The sequence below is a fragment of the Macrobrachium rosenbergii genome, chromosome 28 (genome assembly GCF_040412425.1).
Source record: "Macrobrachium rosenbergii isolate ZJJX-2024 chromosome 28, ASM4041242v1, whole genome shotgun sequence".
NCBI lineage: Eukaryota > Metazoa > Arthropoda > Malacostraca > Decapoda > Palaemonidae > Macrobrachium > Macrobrachium rosenbergii.
The window spans coordinates 9,180,959-9,198,896 of record NC_089768.1 but is presented as its reverse complement, the minus strand read 5'-3'; the positions used below and the strand labels follow the sequence as shown (position 1 = coordinate 9,198,896).

Sequence of the window (17,938 nt, the reverse complement as noted above, 5' to 3'; positions counted from 1 at the left end):
TTTCATCTGTACAATATTCATCCAACATCGATACTGTCCATGCACATTTACCAGAAAAGTCAGAGAAATTCTGTACGGAAATCGTCAATATCTTCTAAGCTCATCAGCAATTATTCGCCAATAATGCCCAACAGGAGCCGATTCGAAAATGTCCATTCACTGACCTATCTACAATCCCAAGCACAAATTGTACAAGTGTCAGACAAACCCGCTTGCAGGGGCTAAGGGTACAGCAGAAAATAATACTATCCCAGTGGTTCTTAACCTTTTTATTACCACGCCCCCTCTAAGAGCTGGTCCTTCCCTCCACGCTCCCCTTGCATCTGTGAGTAAAATTCCTTCCCCGATTTAAAGGAAAATAAAAAAAAAGAGAAAGGATGTTTTTTATTCTTTTGGGAATGAATTAGTGAGATGCTTAACGCTGCTTCTCAGCTACTCTTGTTAAGAGAATGACGAATATTAGAGAATTTTTAATTTTAAACCTAGGGCTCGCGCCTCCCTTGGAAATTGCTGACGGTTCCCCCACCCCAGGTTGAGAACCACTGCCAGGACCTACACTGATTACCCTGGCTTGCCTGATAACGTGCCGGGGAAACCTGTTTCAGCAACCAGCTTACCGGATGATTCTCGAGTTTGTTACGCCCGCGTGGCATGAATGTAATTGGTTATTTAAACTCCCTCCGAATCTAAAATTACCAGGGAATTAGCACTGCAGTGCAGCTCCCGATACTAACCTAAAACATAGAATACAGTTCCACCAGATATAATCTACAGCCTCAGTTGTAAAGGAAGAAGATTTTAAATTCTGCCAAACTTGGAAACTTGTATATTTTACATAGCTAATGAGATTTTGACTAAAAGGATGATGAACGCGTAGGACAAACATGCTTCAGAGAGTTGTTTTTTGTGTAAGAGCGTTTATGATAATCTTGAAAGCAAGAACATAAATGAAGAGAGAGAGAGAGAGAGAGAGAGAGAGAGAGAGAGAGAGAGAGAGAGAGAGAGAGACTATAAAAAGAGAATATAGCTTCATTACGAAGATCGCCTTCATTGATATCGTTAAAAGGTGAGTCCTTCTCTAACCTCCTTTCTCCGCGAGAGGCATCCCCGGACACGATCAGAAAATTCGAAACGACAAAAAGCCTTTCCTTTTCTGGTTTACGATTCTTGTCAAACAACAATAAGCGATAAGAATGCCGAGGCTTTCCCTTTAACTATGAGCTACACCAATCTAGGTCCCCATTGAACGGTGAGAGGGAAGTTATGATTTGATAAGGGTTTATGCTTCTTGAGATTTGACACTGCCCTGAAATTTTCAAGATGGACTCAGTCACTTTCTCTGAACTCAACTCGAGGGCTGAGATGTGTTGCATTATTTTTAATTCTAATGAATGTAACGCATTCATTCTTATGAAAACAGTGTGATTCCTTTCTTCATAAACAACTTAAATGTCTGAATTACAATAAAAAAAATTCAAAAGCTTTCGGATCAGTCCAGAATTCCTCCTTTACATTTCCAACTTACTGCTTAATAAGACAATGATAAGGAGACTGACTGCAGCACTAAAATCTCTCCGTATCTAAGGCAAATGACGGTTGCTTATATGTCAGACAGAATAAATTAAAATTATTGGTAAACTATATCAAAGAAAAAGAGAAAAACAGAAAAAAGACAGCAAAAATTAGGGAAGATTTTAACCTACCAGGGTTGATTTTTAAAAATGTTTAAGAGAGAGAGAGAGAGAGAGAGAGAGAGAGAGAGAGAGAGAGAGAGAGAGAGAGAGAGAGAGAGAGAGAGAGAGAATGGACAAACAAAATGAATTAAAGATTGACTAAGAAGATTGCATAAGTAAATGAAGACCCCAACTACACTTATCCCCATTTGATTTCTTTCATTCAACAAGTTTTATTTCTTTAAAGTACTATTAAGTACCCAACTAGTCACTTCAGACGCCGCAAGGTTTTTTTTTTTAATCTCACCGCTGCCCCAATGTTGCCACTACATGCGATTTGCAAGTCATTAATTTTGCAAGGAGAAGCAAAGAAACAGCATAACCTGGAACTTGCAGCCTATTGGCACACTTTTAATTTAACTACCCGGTAAGACAAAAGTAATATTTTCTACCTAATAACTAGAGAAGCAACTTACCCAGTAACTTGAATTGTTTAGTGGATAGGCTGAACCACCCAAAGCCTAGCCCGTCTTTTGGTTATAATACTACTGAATTATTGTAACAGCTATGTAGAATTTACATTTATTGTTACTTGAAAGACACAAATAACGTTTAGACACTTCCCACTAAAGACCCCAGAAACTACTGATTTGGGAAATAATGATAATACTTACACAAATCAAGAAATTCTTATGGAAACTTCATTTTTCTCAGATTTACACAGTAATTAATAACGTTTGGAAAAAGATAAGAAATTGACAGTGAATATTTATGGAATCCAAATGCTAAAAGATTAAAATGGGAAATTTTAGTTACAGCCATGTTCACGAAAAAATGAACTCTGATTATAGAAAACAGCTAGTGGAATTATACTGTATGATGGTACATAATAATTACATTATATATAAAAATTCTGGCATGCCCTTTTGACATAAGGGCTGTAGCTGACAAAGTGATGTTGCATACCAGTATTTATGCTTCGAAGGGACAGCGAACTGTAGCCACTTCGTACGAATAGTCAAGAGGCTGAGGTTCGGAAAAACGTCGAAAAAAAAATGATTTAATTTTTTTTCACTGTCTCCCTCTAACTGTTGGATTCAAAAAGAAACTTTTGGGGCTAATCTAAATTTCTTGAAAAAAAAAAGTATAAGAAACGAAAAGAAATCCTCACTTTCCCTCTGACACATACTGAGTCTGTTGAAGCCTTCTTGGAGAATGGCCGTTAGCTTACCTCCAGCCGAATGATTTGCAAACACCCAACCATACAGATAAGTATTCGTTCATTTCTTCATATACTCCTGTAAAGTCAAACACAGAATTTACGTTTCAGGACATTTGAATGTTTTCACACTCTCGATATAAAAACAAATAACGAAATACCTAAATTATATGTACAACGAACATGATATACTGAGCTAAGAAACACCTCAGATGAAGAAAAATAGTCTTTTTACGTATTTCACAGCTGGAAATTCCTTCAGAGCTTTCCGCAGTTTCGGCTACATGACTGGACTTACATGAATTACAATCAAATTCTTTGTGCTACTAAACTGATAACAAAAAAATTACAGGGTTAAAGCAAAAACCACAAAACCTCTGAAGAGTCCAACTCCCCATCATGTGACTGACCATAGGTGGGCCCCTTTTGGTGGAGGTAACGAGGTGTTTATGTCACTTCTTTGACAAGAGAGTATGGTCGTGTAAACCATCAATTCAATTCCTTATTCAGGGAAGAAGTTGCCTTTTAGTGACGATGCAAAGTTGCTCTCCGCTATATACCTCCCCCCAAAATAGGAAAAACTTCTTTAAGAGGATCCCATCATGCTCTGGTGTTTATCTGACCTCCTTTCTGCCTGACCCTACTCGACCTCTTGGAGTTTGGGTGGTACCAGATGCAGCTAAATATGTCCCGTCTTGCAAGTTATAAATACTTCTCCGACAATGGAGGTGTCTTGAAAAGAATATTCCTCTCTCTCTCTCTCTCTCTCTCTCTCTCTCTCTCTCTCTCTCTCTCTCTCTCTCTCTGTCTGACTATATTTAATTATTTATTTCAAATTTTTTCAAACGCCTTACTTCAATGAAGATTTATTTTTAATAATTTGGTCATAACAATAACAAGGAATTTTCAGTGTTAATATGTAACCATAACTTATTTATAAGGTAATTCAAATAGCCATCGATTAATGGTGACATAAATGTAAATAAAATATTTATCTATATGAATTTTCATAAGCAAATACATTTGCAAGTCTTCACACATGTCAAATTTAAACAAATCCCACAAGATTTTAAATAACTGTATTTTTTGCTTTGTATACATGCACACACACACGCGCAAGCGCGCACACAGACGTACAGACATTCATATATATAATATCTATCTGTACATAAATATATACATACATACATACATACATACATACATACATATATATATATATATATATATATATATATATATATATATATAGAGAGAGAGAGAGAGAGAGAGAGAGAGAGAGAGAGAGAGAGAGAGAGAGAGAAAGAAATCAATGCAGAGAAATTAATATCGTTCTGTTCCTTATACCGAAGAGAGAATAAGCTTACCACTCTTGTCTAAGCAAGACTGGAATTAACAGAACCAAGAAGTGGAAGCATATAGGAAATTACCCAAACTGTAGGGGGAAAGAAACAGTGAAGCGAGAGAATTCCAAAGTTAGAATGCAGGGGAAAAGAGAAAAAAAATCAGAGATCCGCATTATCCTGAAATTTCTGTTGTGAAAAAGCGAACGGGGTGGTTTTAGGGAAGGAAATTTCTCCGGCTCATACTGTAAGATCACTGGCAACAGAACACCAGTACCAAGGACTGTAAAGTGCTCTGCAAGGGAAGAGACGGAGGACGTATAGAAAAGGTAAATATAAGATCATAATATTATTAAGCAACCCAGGATATGAGAAGGACAATTTGTAACTCCGAAGAAAAACGCCGTATTTATAGGACGAATTTCAAGTTAAAATATAAAGTATATACATATACATATACATATATATATATATACTGTATATGTATATATGTACATATATTTATGTATGTATGTATATATATACATATATATATATATACAAATATGTTTACATATATATATATATGCGTGTGTATAAATATACAAATATATATATATATATATATATATATATATATATATATATATATATATATATATATATATATATATATATATATATATATATATATATGAAAAATATAACCGTCAGAAGGATCACGTGAGCACATCTACTGCAAGAGCCAGAAGGAAGTAATAAAAGGTAAAAGGCACCATTACCTAGCTCTTCTCCAGGGTACAGTACTATACCGTGAAGAAGTGTATGTTAAAAACACGAAAACGCTAGGTACGGATACCTCTCATTACTCCCCTCTTCTATCTCTTGCAGTCAGTATATATATGTATACAAATAATAAGTAAACTTACAGACCTAAAGAAGTGAAAGTATTAGAAAAAGCAGACACTCCTCTATTAGTCTGTATTCCTGCCAGCAGTTGAATGTTAAACTTATGTGACTGATATGTGTTTGTGAGATGCATAAGTACGTTTGCACTGCATGAAGCACAAACGAACGGTTTGGGAACTGTCTGCAACACGTACATTTCTCGGGAAAGGTTTGGAGAGAGAGAGAGAGAGAGAGAGAGAGAGAGAGAGAGAGAGAGAGAGAGAGAGAGAGAGAGTTAGTTGTAGAGAGCAAACCATTTTTTAATTCACTTTTTCAATAATTATATATTTATTTTTTTTAAATATGAATTCAGTCTCCATCATCAAACTGACATGTTTACTACCTGTAGATTTTTACTCTCGGAATGTTGTGCGTGTGTGTGGAGAGAGAGAGAGAGAGAGAGAGAGAGAGAGAGAGAGAGAGAGAGAGAGAGAGAGAGAGAGAGAGAGAGAGAGAGGAGTAAAAAATGAGCCTCATCCGCACGGACGTCGGAAGAGAGGAAAAAGTAAAAGTAAAAAGTGAAGACGAAGCAGAAAGGACCGAAGCAAAGTTAAGCAACAGAGGATGTTGGGGGAGAATGCATCTCGCACCCGACATAATGGTAGAGAAGCTTGAGCAGGTCTCTCTCTCTCTCTCTCTCTCTCTCTCTCTGCCACACTCCTTCATTCTCCATATGGGAAGGACGAATAGTAATTCACAGAGCTGTTGACTCCTAGGTGCGAAGATATGAGAGAGAGAGAGAGAGAGAGAGAGAGAGAGAGAGAGAGAGAGAGAGAGAGAGAGAGAGAGAGAGAGAGACTTGAAAGACAAGATATAATTAGACCTTGCTTACTACAAAAAAAATCCATTTTCCTTGTAATAAAAAGTCTTATATCCATTCAGTTTTACAGCTTCAATCAACCTGACTATCTCCCATGAACGATCTTTCTTTCAATTTCAACAAACCAGTTTGGTAACTTATCCATTTCCCGCTTGTTAATAATGATAATAACTACGTGACTTGATTATCTGATAAAATACCGTTTTCTACAAACAAGTGAGAAAAATGATACATTAAACAAAAGAATAACGTTCATCGGTCCTTTTACAATATGCGTCCATTAATAATTTCGACCATAAAAGGAGTTAACGGATAGATAGTGAGGAGTTAAAGGGAAGATAAAAACACCTACTGACATATAATAGACCGACTCATCGAGCGCTGATGTGAAATAACTCTCTCTATCCGGGCTGTAAACTTGAGTTTGGACAACGTCTTGGGAATAATATTATAAACCAATAAGCCTTCCACAGCTGAGAATATTTCGATGATCCAAAAACTGCTATATATTTCATGGAATGGAGTAAGTTTCAAATACTACAAAGAAAGACAACAGCCAACTACAAGGATTTAAATTAAGGCTATATATTTCGTAGAGTGGAGAAAGTTTCAAATACTGCAAAGAAAAATAACAGCCAAGTATAAACATTTAAATTACAGCTATATATTTCGTAGAATGGATAAACTTTCAAATACTGCAAAGAAAAATAACAGCGAAGTATAAATATTTAAATTACAGCTATATATTTCGTAGAACGGATAAAGTTTCAAATACCGCAAAGAAAAATAACAGCGAAGTATAAATATTTAAATTACAGCTATATATTTCGTAGAATGGAGTAAGTTTCAAATACTGCAAAGAAAGACAACAGCCAACTACACGTATTTAAATTACATCTATATATTTCGCAGAATGGGGAAAGTTTCAAATACTGCAAAGAAAAATAACAGCCAACTATAAGCATTTAAATTACAGAGCCAGTTCATACCATTTTACTAGTGGACAAAAATGATGAAGAGGAGTGATATGGATTTTTATCCAGCGCCTTTTATTAGCTGTACAACCGCTAAAGCAATAAAAGGGTAAAATTGCACCTTTCACTCTCAAACTGTGAAACAGATTTCCTGTCAGTGTCGTGGAACTTGAAGCGCGCAATCTTGAAGCAGGCCGCAGCAGTGCTTCTAAAGGGCTCTTAAGTAATGTTGGTCACCCGTTGATTTCTAAACTGCTACTACTTTTTGATTATGGCTTTGCTCATTATTCTTTTTATTTAATTCTTGTATGTATGTTCACTTTTTTATTCTTATTTTTTGGTCTGTTTACTACCTTACCGCAAATGAGCATTTTTCCAGCTGAAACTTGTTTAACAAGCTGCCTTTCGATTCGTTTCATATGACTGCGTGCACATTAACAATAATAGTAATAATAACAACAACAACAACAACAACAACAACAATAATAATAATAATAATAATAATAATAATAATAATAATAATAATATTAATAATAATAATACGGAAGGAGTCTTTATTTTAGGAAAGTGTTCCCAAAATCAATTGCCGCTTCAACGGCATTTATCGTGTAGAAAGTCTTCTCTATTCTTCGTCTTATACTCTTCTCGCCTGCAGGTAGATAGCACAATAAATATCCAAAGGACTTGGAAAGCTATTATGATTTTGTTATATATTTTACACTTAGGCTTCAACGCACGCGCAGGCTGTCATCGCCAGAGAGAATGAACGCAATACAAAGGTAAGGCAAAGTATTTTACAGCAGGAAAGCTGGGTTAATCGGAACAATATACTAAAGCTGGTAGCCATCTTGTTTACAAATCTAACGCATTGAAAAGAGGACGAACTTCATCAGTTCTCTAGCCTACAAACTCACACGGATGCCGTTAAGATTTGAAATAGAGAGGGACAATGAGACGTTGGAACAGAGAGAAATATTTCACTTACAGTTCATTGGAAGTTGTCATTATTATTCTAGAAGAGTGTACATTTAAAAGCTATAACTATGTAAAATCCTGTGATGCATAACTAACACGAACAGAAATCCCCTATTCAACCTTTCGAAAAGTATATGTAACCAGTAACATGACTTCTGTATAACCATGGGATATTAATATTTCCACAGACTTATAAACTGCTCGTTGCTGGTTACATAATATTCCCAGAAAACATGACAAATAAAATATAAAAGTGGCGAAAAATTTTAATTTCGTGACTTTATAAACATTCTAGCATTCACATTTACCGCCATCAGAAGCAAGTGTGTACTAAGAAATTTGATATCTCTTCGGAAGCTTGGACAATGAAACTATAAGATGAACCACAACGAAAGTAATGACAGCTAAGATTATAGATCTTACCTGGCAAGCTCTCTCTCTCTCTCTCTCTCTCTCTCTCTCTTATACTCACACATTACACACACACACACACACACACATATATATATATATATATATATATATATATATATATATATATATATATATATATATATATATATATATATATATATATATCTATATATATATATATATATATATATATATATATATATATATATATATATATATATATATATATTTTAACTTATCACATACACAATTGTTCTGTGCATTAGTAGAATTACTAAAAGGACCTCATTCAAACTGGATAGTATCTAATGGAGTATTTATTCAGAAAAAGTTACAAGCTTTCTTGGACAAACAGTCCACATTATCAAGTATCCGTACAATGACCAGACGCGTCTGGTCATTGTACGGATACTTGATAATGTGGACTATTTGTCCAAAAAGCTTGTAACTTTTTTTGAATAAATATTCCTTTAGGTACCATCCAGTTTATATATATATATATATATATATATATATATATATATATATATATATATATATATATATATATATATATATATATATATATGTGTGTGTGTGTGTGTGTGTATACAGTATATGCTCTGTATATATTTATAACTTGTAACATATTCATTCCTCTGCAAATGTTATAATGAAAAATACATAAAAAATTAACTCCCACGAACTAGAAGATGAGTAGTCGTGTGAAAACAAAAATTAATTCATCTTTAGGTTGAAAACTTTTGGTGAAAAGTAATTATACTGGGTATGATAACAAAGCATCGAAGTTTATTTTTTTTTTTTTGTAATGAAACAGGAACGGTAGCCTAATCACTTAGCAAATGCATGAGGGAGTCCCCCTAGAAGTCGGAGCTTAATTTATCTCCCCCAGAATTAACCTCTAGCCTCCTGCTAAGTTGTAGCAACGGTGGCAGGAAGGAGGCTTTTGGCTGGGAGTTGGACAGCTTGTGTTCAACTCACTTCGTAGGCACGACGTTACCTGCATGATTAAAGAAGGTGGGGTGGGTGGGTGGGAGGGTTGGGATGTGGAACTGGAGGGGACGGGGTGGACCCTCTTTGGGTATCCAAGGGTGAGAGAAGGAGGCGTTTTTCTTGAGTGTGGGGAGGGGGTGGACACTGTTTGGGTATCCAAGGGTGGGGGAAGGAGGTGCTTTTCTTAAGCAACAAGTGGACAATTTCCTAATATGTCAGGGGGAAGTACTTGTGATGGGGCAATAAATTTACGAGGAACGTGGTCCTTTTACCCTGTTCCCGGGGAGGAAACATTCGTCTTGATTAAAAGGACATGCAACCGGCGGGAAGAGAAAGATTCCGAATTAAGAGAAAGATTCCGAATCTTGTCCTCGTGCAAGTCTTTTTTTTTTATTTCTTTTAACTTGTGAGCGAGTCTTGTCTAAGTGGTCCATATTTCATCAAACTGTTAAGACCAGAAATGAATGAGAGAGTATTCAAATGGGTAGCGTCCCTGCACGCATAAAAGTGACCGTTTGAAAAACCAGTTTGTGATGACTGTTCTTTAAAGAAATCGGGCGAAAATAAAGCAGCTTTGGACGCAAAACCATGATGTAACTGTACCTGCGGAGGAAAGGTACTGTACCTTGTTGGGTCGTAAATCTCCTTCCAGATACGGGGTTCCTGGGTGCTGTTGTCATCAAGGTATTTTAATATGGCAGCATATGGGTGGCGGTCGCTGGTGTATGAGATTTCTTAAATATCTGAAGTTTTTGACGAAGGGGAATTTTAAGTGGACTCGAAACTTAAACGAGGCGATATTTCACCCAATGCTCATCTACTGAGTGACGGTCGATATTAATGAGATTTCTTAAATACCTGAAATTTTTGACGAAGGGAAATTTTAACTGGCCTCGAAACTTAAAGGAGGTGAGATTTCACTCAATACTCATCTACCAAGTGACGGAAAAATTCTTGTTTACCCAGACGTCGGCTGCTGACTTATGAAAGTAACAGGTGAGCAACCAATTCAAGAAGAAATTATTGTTCGCCAGCCGGTACAGTAGGTGTGTGTGAAGCGAAAACCTGTAATACCTGGAGTTTACTAGCCCACTCAAAAAGAGTGAAAATATTGACCTCTTTCAATATTCGATGAACAGAAAAATTTAAGTTTAGTCTAATTACTCGTGAATGTGCTTTTATTTGTTTTCTCCCTAATCAAAACCGCCAAATGAACTTACACCATATTCCATCTTTTAAACGACTTATTCCGGAAAACTAAATCTAACCCAAGCTAACCGAGGTCATCTGATAACACTACTTTGCAGTCAGCTCCATTATCGGTAACATGTTGTACCATAAATCGAAGAACCGTCGCCTGGAAAATATGTTAACTTTTTTTTTCTTTTAACCAGAAAAGCATTTTTTTTTTTTCTAGATCCTGTGATCGGCTAATGCCAAATAAAGACTTTGATTCTGGTTAGCCGGCATGGTAATCACCGTTTTATGTCCTAATTCAAGTCAATGGACCTTACGTTTGTATTTATAACAAAATTTCATATACTTATTCTTGACATTTGTGAAGGTATCGCCCTGGATTGGCAATGCGATATTATGTGCATTATGCTTCGTCAGCATCATTATCGATAGCATCATAATTTTAAAGCCAGTTGAGCCTCAGTTTGAAAAATTTAATCCATTTCATTAATTTCCATTTATTTTGGGATTTTATAGGAAACTGCGCTTTCCGTCCATTACCATGGAACAGTATTGTGAAAGCCCTGCCTTTTATAGAACCGCGGCCAGCGAGTCTGGAAGTTTAATCATAGTCTCTTGCCAACCTACCTGTCAAGAGTGGGTCTGATTTCTTGACGGTAGGTTACTTGGGCATGGTAATGAACACATCGGCTGCGGCTGAAATGAGAATGGGTCGGCATTGTTTTCGAAGTCTTTTCTGACAGAAAAGCAGAAAAGGGACTATTTTGTTATAACAGCTTCCAAAAATAGGTATACTGAATTTCTGGAATGTATAAACTCACAGTTAAGTTAACGAGCAGATGCAGAAAACAAGAGACTGATGTCCCGCTTAGTTTTGGCATCAATGTGATTTAAAATCAACAGGGTACAGGTTCTGACGCAGCAGAGATTTTGCCTTTACTACTGTTGATAATAATAATAATAATAATAATAATAATAATAATAATAATAATAACAATAATAATAATAATAATAATCAACCAAAAAAGCAAATAAGGAGGGTATGAAAAAGAAAAGACCTCGTCCAACAACCCAGGAAATTGCATCCTGAACGCTTCTTAAGCCAGAATCCCTCTGAACAGAAGCTAAATGATTATGTAGATAAACGACCATCTATTTTGTATAGAAACACTCAGCTGAAGCCTTGCTAGATCACTGGAGATTCTCGCCGATTCCGCTGTTTGTAATCTACAACCGTTAGGTCGTAGCTCGAAGTCTTACCCAGCGGTTTTATTGATAGAATTCGTGTCAACTATTAATTACTTTTTATTTACGCCCTTTCCAAGATCTTGATAACCAAAACAAATTCCCCAGAATCGATTCTCAGGATGTTCATGGCAGATATATATATGTATATATCACTGATGCAATCAAGGTATGCCATAAACATTCGATTGTAGACGTGACAGGGGACACGGTGAAGAAAGCCTTATCATTATGACAGGGAACCGTATCATTAAGGAAGATCTTGACGACGCGCGCACATTAGGAGGTTTCAATTATCATCTTAACCGAGGGCTGAGGCGATGTAACCTGAGTGGCAACACAGCATCTATTAGCAGATTCTTAAAGTCCAAATGGGACAACAAATATCACCTTAACGACACGTTACTCTCGGATAATGTATATAGTATCTTGAAGAAGTACACTTTCGATTATAGCAAACGCTGTATCAAAGATTGTTATATCCTTTGCAATTAACGCAAAAAAAAGGAAAAAATAAAAAAATTAAAATACAGATCTAACCTTGATAGCCGACAGGTCACAGGAAATGAACTTAAACCAGGTCAGCAGCGTTAGGCGTCTCGGTCTTTAAGGATTCGCGAAAATGGTGCCCATATCCCATCTAAACGATGCACAAAGCATGATGGTAATAGCCCGGGCAACAGACCAAAAAACTCCGATGTTAACCTTTCTGTTCCAACGGCTCTCCGAAAGGAGAGACCTGGAAGAAAGTGATTACATGTGAGAACACATAGGCGCTGGATTACAAAATATGGGCCCGATAATCGTAACTTCGTACCGCGAAAGTGACCCTAAGGCGCTTCAAAACGGCAATGCGTGAACCAGGTATGTGGTTTATCTGACACATATGGGAACCAGGGTCCATAAAGATAAGTGAAGTATAAGCGTTAATCTCTAGATTTAAGGCGGAGGTTTCTCTCCCTCCGCAGTCTCTCTCTCTCTCTCTCTCTCTCTCTCTCTCTCTTACTCACACACAAACGCAATATATTTTCAGCGAAAGAGTTTGGGCAGACCTTTGCTTCATTCAGCGACCGTCTCCTAATTTATAGTCTTGAGTACTTATCAGAGAACCGAAGGGACTTACAAAACAGTATTATTTTTTGCTTTTGCTGAAGAGCACAGATACAGCCGCCCGTTTGCCACATGGTAAAGTCAATTCTAAAATAAACAAGTAAAAAATGCACCGAAGTTTCTTCGGCGCAATCGAGTTTTCTTTACTGCCTCTACAGCGTATAATCGAGGCCACCGAAAATGGATCTATCTTTTGTTGGTCTCGGTATAATGCTGTATGAGCCGCAGCCCATGACACTTTAATCGCGGCCAGGTGGTGAACTGTCCTATATCGTTGCCAGAAGCACGATTATGGTTACCTTTAACTTTAAATAAAATAAAAACTACTGAGGCTAGAGGGCTGCAATTTGGTATATTTGATGATTGGAGGGTGGATGATCAACATACCAATTTGCAGCCCTCTAGCCTCAGTCGTTTTTAAGATCTGAGGGCGGATAGAAAAAGCGCGGACAGAAAAAAGTGCGGACAGAAAAAATCCCGGACAGAAAGAAGGTGCGGACAGAATAAAGTGCGGACGGACAGACAAAGCCAGAACAAGAGTTTTCTTTTACAGAAAACTAAAAAACACTCCCGATCAGTCAGTGACAGATAATCAATCATTCAGTGTTAACGTATGTGTGGCGTCTAGGTGAATGCATAAACGATCTCAGTTCATTAAACAGTCTGGTCGCCAGCCTTAACGCCGTAGCCAAAGACCCGACAATTATTATATGTAGATTAGGGCAGACGTCCCACAGTCCCACCGTAAGGCCTTGTACCCATTCAGGTCACCAGGGCATCTTAAATAGTCTATGTCAAACCGTGAAAGCAAATGTGGCCAAGATAAACGAGGGAGACTTGAGGGCATCACCTGGCTTGTTTTTGAACTTAGTTGGTATCAGGTGAGAAGGTGACCTCCTTGTGCCGGAGCGGAGAGAGAGAGAGAGAGAGAGAGAGAGAGAGAGAGAGAGAGAGAGAGAGAGAGAGAGAGAGAGAGAGAGATGAAAAGGATCTGATAGGGGATAATGCTCTTGTAGGCAGCTCATTATTTTACGTCCGGGGAAAAAATTATCATCTTTCCTACCGCATGAGTGGGCAATTAATAATGGCTGAATCTAGCTTATATTTCGGTTATTTTAAAGAAGTTACGTAATTTATTTGATATTCAGTAAAAGGCGTCTATGTTAATTCGTACACGTAAATGAAGATAACATAAATAGTGGTATTACTAATACTCATTAGATTAAAGATAATATTACACGGAGTTCAAGAAATGTAAACAATATAAATGAGCTTCTTTTCATGGATTATCAAAGCACATATATAATACCCAGGTTTTTATTGCCTATTTAGACAAGCTTCAGGAATTATTCATAAATGTGTTATGAAAAACATTTTACTTTGTTACCATGCAAAAAGAAATTAATGGAAGTTATCGGTTTTTCGATTGACTCCTGAACTCTCCAAAAGAACCTTAATATCTGGTTCTGATTGCCTGGCTTAGCAGAGTACGTGTTGATGATGTCTGAAAGAAAAACTTTTATGATAAATTATAGAAATCTTTCTCTTTTCATTCTTTCCACATGCGTATGACTTAATCATCAATGATTTTGGTGACATGTTTAATTCAGAAATCGGATGACAGGCGATGATTCAGAAATCTCACTAACGGATAATGATTCAGAAATCTTACCAGCGGATAATGATTCAGAAATCGTACTGATGGATAGTGGTTCAGAAATCTTACTGAAGGATAATAATTCAGAAATCATACTGACGGATAATGATTCAGAAATCGTACTGACGGATAATGATTCAGAAATCGTACTGACGGATAATGATTCAGAAATCGTACTGACGGATAATGATTCAGAAATCGTACTGACGGATAATGATTCAGAAATCGTACTGACGGATAATAATTCAGAAATCGTACTGACGGATAATGATTCAGAAATCGTACTGACGGATAATGATTCAGAAATCGTACTGATGGATAATGATTCAGAAATCTTACTGATGGATAACCATTTAGAAATCTTACTGATGGATAATGATTCAGAAATCATACTGACGGATAATAACTCAGAAATCGTACTGACGGATAACGATTCATAAATCTTTCTGATGGATAATGATTCAGAAATCGTACTGACGGATAACGATTCAGAAATCTTTCTGATGGATAATGATTCAGAAATCGTACTGACGGATAATGATTCAGAAATCGTACTGACGGATAATGATTCAGAAATCGTACTGACGGATAATGATTCAGAAATCGCACTGACGGATAATGATTCAGAAATCGTACTGACAGATAATGATTCAGAAATCGTACTAACGGATAATGATTCAGAAATCGTATTGACGGATAATGATTCAGAAATCGTGCTGACGGATAATGATTCAGAAATCGTACTGATGGATAATGATTCAGGAATCTTACTGATGGATAACCATTTAGAAATCTTACTGATGGATAATGATTCAGAAATCATACTGACGGATAATAACTCAGAAATCGTACTGACGGATAACGATTCAGAAATCTTTCTGATGGATAATGATTCAGAAATCGTACTGACAGATAACGATTCAGAAATCTTTCTGATGGATAATGATTCAGAAATCGTACTGACGGATAATGATTCAGAAATCTTACTGACAGATAATGATTCAGAAATCGTACTGACAGATAATGATTCAGAAATCTTACTGACGGATAATGATTCTGAAATCTTACTGGCGGATAATGATTCAGAAATCGTGCTGACGGATAATGATTCAGAAATCTTACTGACGGATAATGATTCAGAAATCTTTACTGACGGATAATGATTCAGAAACCTTACTGATGGATAATGACTCAGAAATCTTACTGACGGATAATGATTCAGAAATCTTACTGACGGATAATGATTCAGGAATCGTATTGACGGATATTGATTCAGAAATCTAACAGATGGATAATGATTCAGAAATCGTACTGACGGATAATGATTCAGAAATCGATAATTCATAGGAGTGTATTCTCCTTATTTAGCAGAGGACGTCCTGACCTGGTTTCCATCACAGCGAGAAATGGCGTTAAAGGCCAAAGTGCTTCCTCAGACATTCTTCTTGCCAACAAGACGTCACAAAAACAGGACACCTAAAACACATTTGGCCGAGGAGTCATAGATATCTAGATCACACACGTTTATTCTCTCTCTCTCTCTCTCTCTCTCTCTCTCTCTCTCTCTCTCTCTCTCTCTCTCTCTCTTTGACGGCGTCACCGACCATGGTAGTCGTGATGTCAGATAACCTACAATCAATCAACTCTATCTCCTCAATAAGTTGCTTTTTATTTTCTTTGATGATGATCATGCAGGCAACGAAAGCTCTTCAGAAGGAGAGATATAAACCAAAATTCAAAGCAATCCTTAAACCAACCAGAACCAATACGCGAGTCTTCCTACTAATTTGGTCGGGAAGAAATCGAAACACACACACACACAGGAGAGAAGAAACGGAGAGGATTCGGGCAAGGTCACGGCGCAAATGGATTGTAAAAACAAGGAGAGGCCGTCCCCCCCTTCCTCCCTCCCTCCCTCGGCGGCGACCCCCAACAAATGTGAACTTCAGGATGGCCTAGAATGCACACTTCAAAGCTAGGGTTACGAAATACAACGCTAGGCAAGTGGTTTACAATACTGACCTCGGGTTTCGGGCGCCGTCGCCTGCATTACGAAATGTTCGTAGGAAAAAGAAAGGTGTTCGGCGTGTTTATCCTTTTACTTCGCGTTTGGGGGACACCTGCAGGAATGAGTTGATGCAGAGTTCGGAGGGTAGATTGAATGCCATGGCACAGAAATAAATGTTTGACGAAGTAACGGAAGAAACAGCGAAAGCGCAGATGTCAGAAAAAATGAATGTACGATGCTACTGCATTTGAAACATATGTGACGTAATTATATTCAAATATTAGTCTGGCGTTTCAATAAATAACTTAGAACTTGGAGGCGCACAACTTCCCAGATTGATTACGTTAACAAACGATCGTTCTGGCACACTCCAATTTTCTGCTATGACCGTAAGTTGCTGAAAACAACGTTTTTCCGTCATAAGTACGTATAAGCATTAGATATGCATAAAGCCACGCCATTTTCGCTAGTAATGACTTTAGCGAAAACTAGCAGGAACTTATTCTGAGAATTTCGTGCAGAGGTACATAAATCGTCCGGGATACTTTTTGTGCTGTTAAATAAGATGGAACATAGCTCATGACAACAAGAAAAAGTTACAAAACAACGAGAATGATACGACCACGGTTTAAGAATCTTACCCATGATGGGTCTTCACGAAATTCAAGTTCCAGAAACCTTTGAAAAGTATTTTAGCATTACTCCTTTTTTCTCCCGGCAAATTTATGGTTCCTTCAGTGCTATGGCTGAAGCATATGTATTTCACAGTAGCAACTTTTCACTAGCAAATTTACAACCCTTTTTTATTACAATTTTGGAAATTATTATTATTATTATTATTATTATTATTATTATTATTATTATTATTATTATTCAGAAGATGAACTCTATTCATATGGAACAAGCCCGCCAAAGGGGCCATTGATTTGGAGTTCAAGCTTAAAAGTTAAGTATACCTTAGTTCAACCAGACCACTGAGCTGATTAACAGCTCTCCTAGGGCTAGCCCCGAAGGATTAGATTTATTTTTACGTGGCTAAGAACCAATTGGTTACCTGGCAACGGGACCTACAGCTTATTGTGGAATCCGAACCACATTATAACGAGAAATGAATTTCTATCACCAGAAATAAATTTCTCTAATTCTTCATTGGCCGGTCGGAGAATCGAACGCGGGCCCAGCAGAGTGCTAGCCGAGACCGATACCAACCCGTCCGATGAGGAACTAATTCAAGCTTAAAAACAATATGGTGTTCATGAGGAAGAAGTAAGAGGAGGTAAAGGCGAATGCAGAAAGAAAAGATCTCACTAATTAAGAAAATAATAAATTAATAGATAGATGAAAATGTATTAAAATGCAAGGAGAATAGTGTAAGGCAGTTAT

At 37.0% G+C, this 17,938-nt stretch overlaps 1 protein-coding gene across 1 annotated transcript; it reads left to right on the top strand.

Moving 5' to 3' along the window:
* The first annotated feature begins 14,996 nt into the window (after positions 1–14,996).
* LOC136853873 (uncharacterized) lies at positions 14,997–15,707 on the top strand. Its single transcript, XM_067129798.1, has one exon. It carries the CDS (start codon positions 14,997–14,999, stop codon positions 15,705–15,707), a length of 711 nt encoding a protein of 236 aa, XP_066985899.1.
* The last annotated feature ends 2,231 nt before the right edge of the window (positions 15,708–17,938 follow it).